We start from the raw sequence: 17303 nt of genomic DNA, 5'->3' as shown, positions 1-17303 counted from the left end.
GCCTCCTACATGACCTTTCCATAGTACCTTGAAACAGAGTATACACTTACCTCCTGTGAAGAAAAGATTAATGTTTACCCATCCTGTTATACAGATTTTGTCAGATTTACTACGAATTGGGACTGTTATTTGTTTTTTCCTATACCACTGTTCAGCACAATGGGGCCAGATGTAAAACTAAATGGTGATCTTGGAACTAGACACATTTTAAGAAATAATCTCAGCTTATTAAGGGATCTTCTAGAAGACGCAGATGATGAGAACGGAAAAAACTATGTTTACATATCTTGATTAAAATCATTTTACTTTAAGTCCACAAGAAAAAAGTAACATACTTACTGTTTACTGTAAGTTTGGCTTTAACAGAGTAGGATGAACCAAAATGATTTGAAATAACACACTGGTATTTCCCTTCATTACTGAATTCAACATTGCGCAGTCGAAGGATGGTAGTATACTCCATCACTTCACCGCCCTGTGCCCGGAGGTGAGCATAATTCTCCATTTCAGCATCTTGCAGTAACTCATTGTCTTTCTTCCATGCAAAAGTCATTGGGGAATCACTGCTGCTGGCTGCTGAACATACAAAACTCAGATTGGAGCCTTTGATTGCTGACTGGGTTTCTGGCTGGACAGTGATCTGTGGTTTAGGAAAATCATCTGCACAGGAGGGAGAAAAAGTAACACAGAGGAAGAGAAAACAAATATATATGTGAGGCCCACGGACTCTTAGAAAGAGTTTGTAAGCCTTGTTTTACAGGTTTGAGAGAAGAGTCAGGTATGTATTTATAAAATGGATAAACAATTTCATTTTAAATTTCGCTAGCTTTAGGGCATTTAAAGATGACATATTTATGAGTTTATTGTGCCAAGTCATCACTTACTGACAAGAAAGCACATTTAAAAGCAGACTGTGTGTACAGCTTGTTCAACAACAACACTAAAGAGAACTACCCCCTGACATCCATAAGAACTATTCTGAATGTCATGAAGCGTACCCTTCATCTTTACAACACCTCAGGCTGCTGTGAGTTTTTCTTTATTGAAAGCATAGTTCTTCTGCCATCAGAAACTGCAAGTTAAAGTCAAGGGTTTTCCCCAGACCACAAAAAAAGCAATCATGTACAAAAGTCACTGTTCCAGTGATTTGTGGCTGTTTGGTCCACCCTACAAACACAACAGTGCTGAAAATCTCTTAAGCAGGGCAGCACACAAGAATTTCAAGAGACTAGTTTCTAGAGGTCCCTTTACTATTCAAAAGTAACCTTAAAAGTGCCACTTTGTGAGTTTACAGAATTAGTTGCCTTCTGAACAATTTATTCTGTCAATTGCGTACACATTGCATGTACAAAAGGAGGGGACAATTAAATGCTTGGTCACCCGAAAGCAAAAGCCTTAGCATATTCCCAACTTTCAAGACATCTCCTCCTAACAAAGACAGAGGCCCAAACTTCCCAGGCACTGCAGGAAAAGCCCTGCGCCCCAACTACTCTTTGCTGCAGACCCTTCCAGCAGAGAGCCAGGGTTTTACAAAGCCCCTTTAGCCTCCTTTCATCTCATCTGTTTTGGAACAACCTGCCAGGGTCAAACACAATTTCCTTGAAGAAACCTCGATGCCACGTGTTACAAAGAAAATGGGATGTGCAAATAGCCTGAGCTTGAGCTGCCTGCAGAACACTTGCAGGTCTGGAGCTGTGCTCCAGCGACAGGGCAACATGGAACCCCTGATCTGGGACCCTAAGCATGGGCCTTAAGAATCTCCCAGGTCATCTGGTTTTCATGCTTCTTACCCATGCCTTAAGTCCTCCATGACAAACTATACCATTTGCAAATTGAGTTGATACTTTCATTGACTTTGCACAGGGATAACTAAGTAAAACATTGTCAATACTTAAATTATCCTAGTGAAAGGACAGGAGAATATACTTAATTCTGTTGTAGTTTTATTATCAATGGAATAATAAAATAATTTAAAATATTAATTATTTGGCAGGAAGGAGAGATGAAAAGGTCATTCACATAAACAGACTACAGAATACAGAAGAACACTCTAGGATAAGACTGGCAATTTGTTTTGTCAGAACAGAATAATTTCAGAGTGTATTTGAATACATGTATCACAGAAATGCTCATATATATATATATATACGCACACACAGATTCATAAACACGTACACACAGATGCACATACTCTCTCCGACAAATACGTTTCTTATTTTATAGAAGCCATTTGACTACTATGTAACAGAAAACAAGCTATTCATCACCTAGATGTACCTGTTTAGCACCACTATGTTAAAGTAAAGTAATTAATACAGGTCAAAAAAGCATCTATTCTATTTTTCTTCCACAGTTATCTTTAGTACAGAAATGTCTCATGGTTTGTTTCAGCTTGAAAGACATGATCTTAGGAAGCACAAATTACACAGATTTTCTATTTTTTTTAGTTTCACAGACATGGAACCCTTGCCTGACATGTGCTTTCCTTTAACAAATTTAGGATGACTCCCTCCAATCTCCTAACTATTTTAAAAAATGTAACTTCGCACAGTTCGGAGGATTTATACACTCATATAAATTATACATAATAGATAACTTATTTTAACACTCCTCTTGAAAATTCTATAAAAGCAAAAGTGGCCATTGTAACTTACAAGGCAAGGTGTGTACACCCAAACATCTACTGATGGCACACTTCAAAGATTTAATAAACAGTAAAACACTCATTGATCGTATTAGGGGATTCTAGTTACTCCTGCATGACAATTACTTCACATATTAAATGCAACAACTTACTCTTAGCACATTCCTTTTTGCTAATATATCTTAAAGGTTCGGAAATTAATTCACTAAAAATGGCATTCAGCAGCTAAAAGAAAGATTATTATCCTCTCCTGTTTAAAAAAAGATGTATCATTAAATCCCCCAATTTAATTTCTTTCCAGAATGAGTTTCTCATAAATAAGGATGTATACTTGATATATACTCCATTAGCTACCGGGTAATCTGTAATTTCCTGTGCTATGTCAACTTCTCCTTTGCAGCGGTAGCTAGATTATGCACCATCTACTCATTATTTAACACTAATATATTAAACATTTGACTGCTAATAGGGAGAGAGAAAACAACATTTTGTACACAATTTTATACTCTGTGCCTGCTTTCCCACTGAAAAAAGGGTACGAGTGGCAACAGTAGAAATGAAGCAGTCATATTTGCTATGAAAGTTGTTGAGAAGACAAATATGGTTACTGTTTTGTCTTCAAAGAATATAAAGTTTGAATTTTGTCAGAAAAATAAAATGTATACAACAAAAGTACATGAAATCCAGTTAGCTTTTAATTTTCAAAGTTCCCACTTAATATATCAGAGTATTCAAACACACATCTTTACTCTGAATGCTTAGCTTCACTTTGCTTTAGAGAACATAAGATATAGGTGATAATGAATATTACTAAAAATGAAATTTCTCTGTGTGTTTAAGGCCGATGCTATCACCTCAAATTCTCCAGTCTGAAAGTAAAAATATTTTACTAGCATTTACTATACAGCGTACTGGAATACAAAATACCAGTAGCATAACTGTGGTAATCAGATGTTTCAAAATACAGTTTACATACAGGCAATAACTTACATGGTCCAAATAATTTTTCAAGTAGACAACAAGCACACATGAAAAAGGTCAGAGCTGAGACCAGTATGGCTATTTTACCTTCAAATTTTCTCAGCTCTGGAACAACCTCAAGACTGATGAAGTATGAAAATAATTTACAAATAATCAAAACCAAAAATTGCATCTTAAGTTTGCCAAAATATGTGTCACTTAAAAATTATAGCTATCTAAACAATATCCATCTTTTAAATCTAGAGGCATATACCTTTACCACCACAAACTACTGAGCTTTCCCTTGCACGTCATGCTATGTACTATGTAAGCAATGTGTACATGAAATAAAAGTCAGAAAAACATCGCTCCCCATCCTGTACAAAGCTGCAAGCTTCGAGCATCTACATCACAATTTGGGAACAGACAAGGAAATGTTAACAAATATTAAATCCTCTCAATTTTATTAAGAGAAATCAAAACATATCAAAGAAGCCACAACAAAAATCAATGCATTCAGCAAAATTTTTCTATGGAATGAGGAACAAAGGCTATACTCACCACAGACAAAACCATCCAGGCTGACGGTAAAAATACTTCTCCCTTTCAGCAGCTGAGGATGGGCACAACTGGCATTTACAAAGCTTTGGAAATTGTTCTCTGACATCCACTGCGGTAGCCATTTTAACTGGCAGTCACACAAGAGACTCGACGTGTTTAAGTGCCTAAGAAAAAGAAATTACATTCAAAGCCTGCTTGCTTTGTTTTTCAATTTGTAATACAGATCTATATAAGCACATGTCAGTAACAAAACTAAATTTTTAGGCTAAATACATATATCATAAGAGAAACACAGCAATATTATTTAGCTCAGATGTGGTGACACCACTGTCATGACTCCTATATTCTACAAAGCAGACATGTTATCCTGGACTCCCAGCTTCTGCTCCGAATGAGTCCAGGCAGTCATGCACGTTTGTAGTGTCTTGGGTACAAAACTACAGTCAGCAGTAGGACACACAGAATAGGCACACAGGAGAATGGTCGAGAAGGGAGGTGCTCCAGAAGCCAACATCAAAAAATTCTGGGACAGTTTAATTCCCTCATTTCCATTTCAGTTGGAATTTATCTTGAGGAAGATATTTAAAAAGGGGAGTGGGGAGATGAAGAATAGTCAAGTGTTGAAATAACAAGTACAGAACTGGTTAGCATCTTACCTAAATGTATGCAAATAGCTACATTCACAGAGGGGGGAAAAGGAGTAAGAAAGCAAAGGGATATTCTGTGAAGCATCTAGAATCAGGAGCCGAAGTAGGAAGAATTCTCAGTTTTGGCTGAAAACTCTGAATCATCCTTAAAAAACTATATTAAAAAACACAGTCAGTAATAAAATTCCTCTCTTCAAATCTTATCTATTATTGGAGGAAAATAAAAAATAATTCATGGACCCAGGGAGAGAAACAGCTTTAAAGATAAATGAAGACATACCAATTCTTGATTTTTTCTTGAAGAAAAGGAAGAGTGTCTGTGTGCTCCTTTTTCACATTAATACTGTATGGATAAAACCTAGTGATGCCAGCTCACCAGTTCACATTGAGATGAAACAGGTCATCTTTCACTGAAGTTCTAGGGGCATTCTTGTTATTCTTAGGAGACGAGAAACCACAGCATTTTGCATCATAATAGTGATGGGGTTACCTGTCATCTTATTTTCAGAGATACTCTCTAAGGGCCTCAGAATAAAATTACTAGATCGGAATTTATACTAAATAATCTTACTTCTGGGAAAGTACTTTCTACCATCTGTCTACAACTTCCTCAGACATAATGAATGCCTACCAGGTGTTTCAAGAAAAGTACAGATAAAAATCCAACAAATCTTTATTTCAATAAAGTGCTCAGTCTGGCATCCTGTAGCATCTTGCACCTCCTGGAGCAGTGTTAGCCTGTCATGCCATCACATTTGATCACTCTTCAAATCATCTACATCAATCCCTAATTTTCAGCCCTATGGTCCCACCGCTTCTCTTGCGCCTAATCTTGCAATCGCCCTGCAGTTGGCCGAGTTCAGCAAACTAATCAAGCAATACAACCAGATCCAACTCAAGGAACAGGAAAGGCAGAAATTCCCTGGCTGCTGCTTTCTAGAGCAGTTGCAGCTAAACTAGGATATGTGTAACGTCAAACTGAACTTTGAATGAACCAAGTATTGTCTAGATACAAGAAAATGTGAACGATCATACACTGGAACAACCTCCCCAGGGACATGGTGGAGTACCCAGCACTGGAGGTTTTGAAGAAATGACTGAACAGGGTGCTAGATAATCTAATCTAGGCTCCCTTTTCCACAAAAGGTTGGACCAGATGACCTTCTGAGGTGCCTTCCAACTGGGCTGTTCTATGAAATAAACAAGGTTCCTTGTTACTCTCTCTATGGCACCCAACATGGAGTAATACCATAAGATGAAGTAGAGAGACAGTTCCTAGGGTGCTACTTCATAGGAGTTATAGAACACAAATAAAAAGCTACAGACAAGCTTCAGGTAGTTTCTACTCATAATGAGAGTAGCACCTTTTTGTGATTCTTTAGTTTGTTGACAGATTACCCACAGAGCAGTTCAAGACAACAGATCTGACTAGAAAAGACTGCTACGAATAGAGCAGACAAGATATATGCAAGAGGAACAATTATCTGTGCTCAAAACACAAGGAACAGTGACAGCATTTTTCTGCATTGACCCAACAGGAAAAGAGGGTGAGGACAAAAAACCCCAAAAACTCACTAGAAGAATACATTCTTCCCAGTGACCGCTTCATGACTTCTCTGAATATCTGCCCCTTTGCTAGTACAGGATAGAAGGACCCAATTACAAGCACTGACAACCAGGTCTTTACAAAAGAATTACAGCACTGCAATTCACTGCTCCAGTAAGCTTTAGCTCAGTGATAGCACTGCTGATCTTATAGCACATTACATCAAAGTTTCCCTTATCTAATACCTATTAGAGACCAGCCAATTTAAAATAAGGACTCTAGACATCAAATGTATCAGAAAATGAATGCCTCCTATCCTACGCTGTCTCAGTTAAACACAGTCATCACATAAAAAATAAAAAAGACAAAACACTGACATATCCTTTTTATGTGACTTTGGAGAGATTACAGTGGGAGTTCATCACTGCATCAGGCATGAATTTACAAGGCTTTTATTTATATATTTATATGTGTATGTATTTAATAGAGGTGATATCTTTAGATAGAAACTTACAATTCTTTGAGTTTCTTCATTTGTGAAAATGCATTTCCCTGAACTGACATAATTGCGTTGTTACTTAGATCTCTAGGAAAGAAAAACAGCATTAGAGGAGGAAAGAGTAATTTATTAAACTGAATGTATTTAAGACTCAAAGAATGGTCTGCTACATTAGTGATATATAAGGAATCCTCTAGCTAAAAAACTAGAGAGACAAGGAGTTTTATAGCATGCTTAATACATAATGCTTTCTGCATAATTCCAAAATTCATATTTAGCATAATTCCAAAATAATAAACACCTTCTCAAGGTCACAGTAGCAACCAAGCTAAGTGTATTTCATTCAAAGTCAGAAGTAAAGTTTGTTAATCCTGCTTTTATTTCAATTAGTATCGAAATTCATTTTTTCCAGTGTTGGGTTAAATGTGAATTTCTACTACTTACAAGTGTTCAAGTGCATCCAAACCAGAAAATGCTTTCTTTGTAATGGACCTAATCCTGTTTCCTTGGAGTATCCTGAAAAACATAAGTAAATGATGTAATAAAGATGCAGTAAAACGGAAACATCTTTTGAGCCGAACAACTGCATTTTTGGCATTTATTTCTAAACTGTGACTAATGTTTACCATTCAATCTTCCCCAAAGTAGCACAATGTTCACACCCCTAAAAGATACCTGTTTATTCCCCTTGAGTAAACATCTAGATTTTACAATTATTTTAGATGATGTTTCATGCGTAGAGTTCAGTGATATGGAGTATTCTAAACGTATACACATAAGCATCTTCGTATTTCATAGACACGCGTTTGAAAATTTCAGTGGAATGAAGCCACTTCCATTGGATGCTGCATTACTTTATCAAATACTATTCCTGTCACTATGCTTTTGTCATATAATGTACTTATTACTTCCTATTATGAGAAACCCTAATTCTTTGAGAAATGTTTCCATAAATAGTAGTAATATTTAAAGTATTTCAGATCAGTTTGACCTGAAAAATCTGGAATTTCTTTAATAGAAAAGGAATATTTTATAAAGAGCAAAATGGTAAGGCAGAAAAAAAAAAACATTTCAGCTACAGAAAATGTAACATCATTCAGTGTTGGGCTTATCCCTTGAAACGCACATACTGTAAACTAATTTTTTTAAGGAATTATGACATACAAATATTGTAGTAATACTCACAGCTTCCTAAGTTTATCTAGGCCAGAGAAGGCACCATTCATATCTTCAATAGTCCATGATATTTCATTGTTTTTCAGATCCCTGTTTAAGGAGGAAGGGGAAATCAAACCACAAGAGGTATTAAAAAGAACAAGGTACATACTTCTTCAAAAGCATGTATTCTTTAAAGCAATTTCTAAAATAGCTTTTTGGGAGGTTGTTTTTTGATCGTTTGAGGGTTGGTTTTTTTGTTTGTTTGTTTAAATGAGGCTTTTCCTGATTAGCTATTTCATTTCAATTTTTACTGAGAGACTTTGAAGACTATTAGTACTTTTTCCACTGGTAATTAAAAAGATCACAAACCCAACAATTTTAAGAATTATAAGGAAACAATCCATACTCCCCCCCTATAAGGGTATTCAGATACAGGACTATCCTAAGAGAAGGAGTGTCACAGGAGGAAGGTAAGGGATCAACTGTTGCCCCTTTGAAACAAAATACACTCATTCATAATAATTCAGAAGTTCATAATATTAAAACACAGAGAACACACAGAGATTTATTAATAAGTGAATCATTTTTACATCCTACATCATCTACAACAGTAGCTTAATTACCTGTGAAGCATAAAGAGATTAGAGTTTTGTGAAAAAAATGGTGTATCAGCAAAGAATCAACAGGGTAGGTTGAAATGAAAAAAAACATCTAGGAGGAGAAGTCTACCAAAATTCCTAGACACCTCACAAGTCTCTGACTTCCTCTCTTTATGATCTATATCTTTCTGTATACTTAAAAAGCATAGCATACACCCCTCTGAATTCCATCTTTGCTAGATGCCCAAAGTGCAAGTATGTGAGCAAACCCCTGAAAGTGTTAGCACCCTTTTGAAAGCCTAGAGGGAAACGCAACCGTTTCATTCATCTGGCTAACAGATGGGTCAATGGTATGCAACTGGAAGATGTTAATGAAGCAGAATATATTTAGATCAGTTTACTTTTTTCTTCTCCTTGCATTAAGAAATGCTATTTCAAAAAAATGCTCAAATGCTTAAAGCAATTGTCCAGTCACGAAGATCAAGAACATCTATAGTAATAATACAGTTTTGAGTTTTGTCTTCTTATTTCTACCATGAAAGCAAATGTTGATTCAGCTAAGACACAACTATGATCCAGATCCCTAAAGCTGTGGGTAACAGTGCTGCTTGCTGCCTTTGAATGGAGACATGCCTTCCACATAATAAGGTTGCTGAAAGTTCATATCATAATTACCACCATCCATTGTGCATAGCCTTAACAAATGCAGAAGTTGTCCCTCTCACAGCTACTCTGAAAAACAATCCTACTGTTAAGAAAAACATATGCTGATGTGGGAAAGTTAACAAAAGGTTCTTGTATATTTCATAAGAAAAAAATCTGTAAACACTGAGGGTTTTTCTTAAGGTTTTTTACCTTAAATATTGAGTTTGTCAACTTACAAAGTCTGTAGACTGGAAAGTCCCCTGAAGGCACAATCGGCAATATAATTTACTTTGTTGTTTCCAATGTACAGTCCAACCAGCACGCTTAAACCAACAAAGCTTGAATCATCTAACCTTGCTAAGTGATTGAATGTCAAATCTCTGCAAATTCAAGGAAAAAAATGTATTTTAACGTTTATTCTGCAGTGCTTATTATTCAGTTCAACACAGGTGAATTTTCAGGGAGGAAGTTTATTTCCTTACAACTATCACAAAACCTACTACATCATTTTTGACCACACAGCTTGTGTATCATTTCCGACAAATGACTGCAGAATTCCTTTCTTTCATTTGAAAATGACTGTTACAGCTTTAGTAAAACTACCACAGTGAAAGGAAGCAGTCACAGTTGGCTTCAACTTCTTCTAACCAAATATAAGTATCTCGCATACAAAAAAGTTGCTGTCACATTTGAAACTGTTATTAAAAATTCACAGATCAGTGGTAAGAAGCTCATGCTTTAGCATGCACCTGGCTTTCAAAACTGGAATAGAATAAAAGCTACTCACAGCTCACTGAGTTTTTGGCAAAATTCCCAGGCATCAGGACTGATCCTGCTGATGGCATTTTGGCTGAGATGGAGTTGCTGCAGCATCAGCAAGCCATAAAGCCAGCCCTTGGTTACCTCTGTTAAGTTGTTATGGTCCAGCTGCCTACAAATACACACAAACAACATATAAACAGCTAAAAGACATAAGGTTCAGAAATTCAGCGGCGTGCGTGCTTTGCCACAGGTCCACATCCAACTTCATGATACTGGCTAAATACTTGCAGCCTCTATTTACATTTAGAGTTGTACGCACACATTCAGAATGTGCCATCCTACACGTTCACCAGTGACTGCTTGCTGCTTTTCAGACAACACTAGAACAATTTTTTTCAAAAACTTCTTTACATTTTATTGATCAATTCTATTCATTTTGTGCAATTCTACTTAATATGTCATCAGCAGAATCTATCAGCAAAAAGTTGATACTTACAAGACTTCCATATTGGTCAATCCCCAGAAAGCACCATCCATGAGCCTAGTAACCCCATTTCTCTGCAGTTTTAATGATTTCAAAGCTGGAAGTCCTTGGAAAGTAAGCCCATCTATTTTTTTAATTTTGTTGCGATTCAGCTCCCTGTATCAATAAAATTTACAGTTACAACACGGTAAGTTTACCTCCATGCCAACAACCTTTCTTCCCTCTCTGGAAACAAACCTTATTTAAAAGCTTGCACATAAAACAACAGAGACAAGATGTAATAAAAATCAAACTTTTTTTTACTGTAGCACATTATGTTTAGCCATGCTAAAACTGTTCTGCCTTTCTGATACTGAGAACAAGTACTTGGCAATTCCTTGATTTTCAGATTTAAAGAATCCTTGTAGACCTAGAATGTTACAGTTAATCTTCTTAGCAAATTCAAAAGTGAAAGCAAGTTCCTAGTGTTTATCCAGTAGTAGAGCTGTTAACATTAGCTTGTAATTGCAATCAATAATCTGTCAGAAATAAAAACTAATTATTTTTAGTTGTGATAACTAGGCAAAATTAAATATCCTGGGTGATCCCTCTGTTTCTTAATCTGGAGTTAAGCATTCATTACACATTCCTCCCTTATTCTCCACGACTAGTTATGAATAATTCCTTCCTTCTTTCTCAAGCGGTCTTGGTGCCCACCCTTGTGCCACTACACACATCCCTTTGTAGGTCAGAAGCCGGGACCCATGCGTATCCTGGAAGTGAGTTATAAGGCTTAACTAGCTGGAGGGCAAGCTGCAATGACAGTAGTACTCAGTATTTTCTGTTTTCACGCTCTCCACAACACTTTTTGGGCTGTGGTCCTTTTTAACTCCAAACCCTGCACAACCCCCAACAGCCTTCTGACTTTCTGAACTACGTGAAAAGGGAAGTCTAGCCTCAGACAAGCACAAAGAACGAAGTTAACTGTTTTTATAACAGTGAATTTTAAACTATCATTTGCTAAGGTTAACAGTTACTTATTGGCAATAACTGATACATAGTATAAAGAGACAGGATTAGACAATACTAAGAAAAGGCCCTCAGACAACAGTGAGCAATCACCTGCCCCTTCAAGAAGGTCCTAGATCTATCAACCTGCATCCTAACAGACCAAGAAGAATCCTCTCTTTCCAAAACTTACTTCTGCATGGGAAGTAAGGCCCTAAATAATCCTCTCTCCACAGTTATACCACAACTATTTTTCAGAGTCTCAGTCTTGTAAAAATTCAGCTTTCCTCTCTGGCAGCCTGATACGAACCCTACCTGATGAAAGATACGTAATAAAGAACCCTACTCCTCCTGTTTTTAAATGTGCATAAGCAGTGAAGAACATTCAGTCAGAACAGCCTTCGGTTCTTCTCCCCTCCTCCTCTGAATACTTCTTTCAATTTGTGGCCTTCATTGCAAATTATCTATCTAACATAACTAGGTCAGCCTACCTACTGAATTATGAATAAGCAGAACTTTTTTAGGCAAGAATATCACCAACTTCCAAAATTTCAGTTGAATCTCAAGATCAGAAAGTCTGCTAAGATTGTTAACAAATCCTGAGCTTTGCAGGACTGTTCTCATGCTCTTCTGCTGAGGCTTGAATCAAACTATTTCTGCATTTGTACACAGAAAAGACACAGTCACAGTTTCCAGATGTGTCAAGCATCCTAACACTTCACTGTTCTTATGACCTTTCACTTTCAAGGTTAACTTAAGAGAGTTCATAATTTATAACTCTTGACTATTTAATATGGAAAATAATTACTCAGGATTTGACAAAGTGCAGTCCTAGCCCATCCTCTTATCAACTTCCTTCACTGTCTTTCAAAAAAAAAAAAAAAAAAAGTCCCCAGTCTCCTCCATATTAAATAACTTTATCTAAAACATTTATTAATAGCATTGCACCAGTGAAGCTGGTGGAGGTTTATTTATTCAAGCATACTGCTTATTGTCATACCTTCTGAAAACAAAATAATTCCCTTCATTTCACTGTGAAAGCACAAAATAACGAAGAGACAGCTGTAGTGAACTATATAAGTTTACTTCACCTAGTATTTTTCCAATGCTTTCTTACAGGAATACTGCTATTACCCCTTCTCCAGTCTTTCCTTTTTTTTTTCTTTTAATAGGTAAACACAATTTTACACACAAAGACTATTCACATCTCACCAATACATAAGACTAGTTTTGTTCAGTACAAAGCTGCAGTTAGTAAGGGTTGTAGTAATATGTTTTCTGTGTCCGTCTCACTCTGCCTCTGGTTAAATTAAAGGCTAAAGTTCAAGCACTGCCAGTGCTTTGGAAAACCTGAAAACAATTAGTCAATTGTAGGTTGAACTTACAGGTGCTGCAGATGGGTGAGTTTAAACATCTTTTGAGGGATTGCTGAAATTTTGTTCCTGTTCAGTTTCAATACTTGAAGTGTGGTAGACAAATTGTCAAAGGTACCAGGCTCCATGGAGGTTATTCGGTTACTGTTAATGTACCTGTTGAAACAATGTCTAGAAGGTTAAATTTACAGTTATTTAATAAATTCTTAATACCAAGTAGCAAAACACAAAGCTCTTGTACTGCCTACTCCTTGATAAATGGAATTTCATTTATCGTATAAATTAGAGCACTTGACAGCTCAGTCTATGGTCAAACAGCATTTCACCACCAACATTTTGTGCTCTACTCTGCAGGAGTGTGGCAGAAGATAGCATGTTGCAACCCCATTACTTTACTGTCACTCGGGATACCTCTGGTATTGCAGTGTTACTGAATAAGGACTAAGGTAGATTTTTAAAAGTCCACCAAACTCCATGTAACTCAAGACTAGCCCTACCATGGGGAAATTAAGTTAATTTTGTTACATAATTATTTATCTCAAGAGACAGATCTATTCTGTTTCACCTCAAGATAACGACCTTCACTTTTTATGAACTAAAATATCTCAATGCAACAGCTCGTGTATTCAAGTTAGCAGCTTATGTTAAACTGAATGAGTGAAAGTAGGAGTAAATATTTAATGCCTATCTAACTGAAAGATTTAGTACCTTAACAAACAGCTGACAATCTAAGTTTTCCAACAATTTTTTTGAAAGTAACCTGAAAGAAAAAAAAATACTAAGTTTTACTTACAGATACTTGAGCTGTAACGGTGGAAATGATGAAATTTTTAGCTCTGATACGTTGTTGTTGCTCAAGTCCAAAGTTTCTAGACTCTGAAAGGGCTTCAGATGTTCAGACAAGATGTTGGCAATCTTGTTACTGCTCCTGAAATTTAAGGACAGTAGTCAAAAGACTGTCATTTCCAGAGTAAACACAGTACACATGATTGACAAAAGTTAGCTCTCAATTCGGCCGCTTGAAAATAATTTCTAGTTAAAGAAAACCAATAAGGTATGGTTTACTCTAGACATAACATTCATTTCTAGCCATCCCAAATCACAGCTTGGAATGCTCCCAATAAACGTGTTCACCAGCATTTCTTAAAGCATATTCCCAGCAAATAAGATTAAAAAAAAATGCATTATAATAAAATTAGTGCAATTCATGTATTTTAAAAGAAGATGTAAAACTCTATGATCATCTACTTCTGAACAATAGAAATATCCAGTATTTGCACTGAACAGTATGTCACAGTATTGTAATGACATGAGATTTGAGTTATCTATTTTAACCAAATGAACATCATAGTAGCTATAGTATTTTGTTTTTTTGAAAACACCTATAGCATGAAAATTAGACTGAATTGCCAGAAAAACAGCTAGATTGGGAAAGATGCATGACAGCATGCCCCCTCAGAAAGGTGTTCTATAATTCTGCAATTAGACCTAGTATTTCATCCTGTAGATTTTTCTAGTGAGTTAGCAAAGAATAAAATTTCTGCTTATTACAGCCCATTACAGAGGTTCTGGACTTCATGTCTGGTCAAACTTCAGCCAAGCATCACACCCACTTCCACAACAAAAGTTCTGTAACTGTTTAAAGACATGGGTATCTTAGTCTACTATAAGGAACACCCTTTCTCTCACTTCCAATAAAATGTACTTTTTCCAACTATCATATTTCATGTTCATATCCAGCAACCTAACACTCATTCCATCCCAGTTGCATAACATACAGAATCATACACACACATAAGCAACATTAACAGAGTTATTCGTTTGGGGCTAATGGTACATAGGGGAAAACAAATCACAACCAACTAAATGAACGTAACCCAAAATGATCCTTGTTACCTTCAGAAGTTCAAGTCAGTTCTCGCTGTGGTACGTTCTGTACCTAGTATGATGAATGATCGAAATTTAGGAGCTCTCCCCAGCTCCTAGAGATTGCAGGCAAAGGCAATTCCAGTAAAACTATCAACAAGAATGTTGATTCTGGAAGGTGTTTGCCTTTATTGGAAATACTTGCTCTGGATCAAATAGTAAGCCACACATTTAGGATAGCATGGACAACCCTCACATATTCAAGGGATGTGGGGGGATTACTGCTCAAGACAAAAAGGTCCCAACTCAAAAACTGAACCGGAAGTTAGATTAATGGGCCTTCTGCCCACATGTGGGAACGGGTAAGTGATCTTGCAGCCCCTCCAATGCTGAGCTTGTATCGTGTTTCACTCCTCAGGCTGTCTGGTAGAGGCACACTGCATTTTTTTAACTCTTAGCTGAAAGTATTTATAATAAATGGAAACAAATTACTTTAATAAAAAAACAACAACAAACACCACCACCATCTGTCAGTTCCACTGGCCAAATAAGACTGTGAGTTAGATAACAGGTCATAGAGCCTTGCCTTTATGTATTAGTTTGTTTAAAAGGTAATTACTAGCAAGGTATTAAAACTGCCAATTACTTGAGTGACGAATAAAATTTTCCTTGCAGTAAAAGTGTGCTCCAGCAGAAGCCAGCAATTTCCTGAACTGCACGCCTCCTAAATTGCAGTGTGAAAGTGTTCAGTTATAGAGACGGCTTGCACAGTGCTGTCTTTGTGTCAGCATTGCTCCATAAAACAGAAATTCCTCACAACTGGCAGGATAATAGCCCCTGTATTACAAAGTTTAGTTGGACCTAATGGAACCAAATAAAACTCTTATACAGCCTTCAGATTAGCAGTTAAACTAACTGGCAAATTACCTGACACAGACCAGGTTACAAAAAAAACAAAGTTTGGTTCTTCTTTTTTGGTGATGGTAAGGTCATACTGTGGGGAGAAAGTAACTTCTTTTGTTCACTGAAACAGAGCTGCACATCAAAGTCTGAGTCCATTTCACGATGAAAATCAAAGCAGCCCTCACTGCACCTTCCTGCTTACTCATATTTGTAGAAGTTACTCAAATGCAAAATATCTGAACAGTTCACTCCTTATTGCCCCAACCTCTTAGTCCAGTTTTCTCTTCAAAAAATATTAAGTGCCATAATTCACACCTGGAAGGAGATTATCCAACACTGAGCATATCCAAATAGTTCTACTTTAAGGCCCAACTTTAGTTAGAATAAGAAAGTTCAATTCTAACTTTATTTTTCTTCACAATCATCACTTAAGTACATCATAAAAAAAATGCATCGGCTTCCTCATAACTGCCAAATCACCGTCAAAATTACTGCGCTCAGACAAAAGGAGCTGCACATATCTCGTTGGTTTCATTTCACAGCCCCTCGAGGGGAGATCAGAGCAACAGAGAATCCCTGCTACAAGAGACCCACCACATCAAGTTCTCACAGAAGCAGACCTGCAGCAATCTGATCACAATTTATTCATGTGCAAGGAACAGCAACACCCTGCAGTTTCCTTACAACTTCTTCTGTTACAGCTAAAGCACCAAGAGCACCGAGGAACACAGAAACTATGAAAAATACCTGCATGAATTTGAATATGCCTTTTGCAATTTGAGTGCCTACACCCTGATTTGCAGCAGAAAAACCTCAACAACCCCAAGAATACATGCAGACTGATTTAATTATTTTTACATAAGCCTGTGCAAATACCAGCTTAAGACGGAATATCAGTTTTTCATTACGGGTATGAGAAATCTTAGCCCTCTCTCCCTCTCAGCATTCATGACTTTAACCACACCACTAGGTCAAAACATCTACAACAGCCCTATCAATCATGATCTCAAGATTCATTCCATATAAACAACAGCTACAACATATGTGACATATTGACTTGTGCTTTCCTTGCCTCTGTGGAAATATAAACCAGGATAGCAACTTCCATATCCATTTTGTTAAGGATCTAGTTAACACCAATTAGACACAATAGTTCTTACATGCTGAAAACAACATTTTTTTAAAGATTTGAGATAGTATCTCTTGATCAAGATGGTCAATCTACAATGTCTTCTACCTAAGAGAAATATCTATCTATCTTCATTACTCTGATCCCATAGCACCAACGATTAAGACCTAAAGTCCTATATTTTGTTTCTATTCAAAATTTCATCACAAAAAAAAAAAAATACTCCTGCACTTCCTTCTCCACCATAACTTTTTCTTCCAGGTAGATCCTGACCTGCTGTGTTTGGAGAACCTCTTGGTCTCATCTTACACCATGATCCTCACTAGCAGTACCTATAGGAATCTGGAGGTGGAGGAACCTGGTAAAAAACAAGTTGTCTAAAAGACAGTTTTGGAGAGCTGTGTCTGTGCTGCCTGTTCTCCAAATCTTTCAAATGTAAAAGAACTGTTTTAACATCTGTGTGATTCTGAACTAAGACAGTATCTCCTGTCCCTCAACTAAGCCCTGAGCAGCAGGATATATTGAATTTGCCTCACAAAC

General features: G+C 36.8%; 1 protein-coding gene across 1 annotated transcript in view; it reads right to left on the bottom strand.

Annotated features, from left to right (window-relative positions):
• The window catches only part of LRIG3 (leucine-rich repeats and immunoglobulin-like domains 3), a gene marked incomplete at its 5' end in the record, with an annotated part of 34768 nt that overhangs the window by 7323 nt on the left and 10142 nt on the right, over positions 1 to 17303 (bottom strand). Inside the window, 10 exons of the mRNA XM_010076868.1 lie at positions 340 to 660; positions 4166 to 4329; positions 6873 to 6944; positions 7302 to 7373; positions 8043 to 8123; positions 9496 to 9639; positions 10047 to 10190; positions 10518 to 10661; positions 12878 to 13021; positions 13659 to 13793. Coding sequence (XP_010075170.1) covers positions 340 to 660; positions 4166 to 4329; positions 6873 to 6944; positions 7302 to 7373; positions 8043 to 8123; positions 9496 to 9639; positions 10047 to 10190; positions 10518 to 10661; positions 12878 to 13021; positions 13659 to 13793 — 1421 coding nt within the window. The remainder of the gene's footprint in view (positions 1 to 339; positions 661 to 4165; positions 4330 to 6872; positions 6945 to 7301; positions 7374 to 8042; positions 8124 to 9495; positions 9640 to 10046; positions 10191 to 10517; positions 10662 to 12877; positions 13022 to 13658; positions 13794 to 17303) is intronic.

Source organism: Pterocles gutturalis, unplaced genomic scaffold (assembly GCF_000699245.1).
Source record: "Pterocles gutturalis isolate BGI_N339 unplaced genomic scaffold, ASM69924v1 scaffold6868, whole genome shotgun sequence".
NCBI lineage: Eukaryota > Metazoa > Chordata > Aves > Pterocliformes > Pteroclidae > Pterocles > Pterocles gutturalis.
The sequence above is the reverse complement of the archived record's forward strand: the minus strand, read 5'-3'. Positions and strand labels throughout refer to the sequence as shown.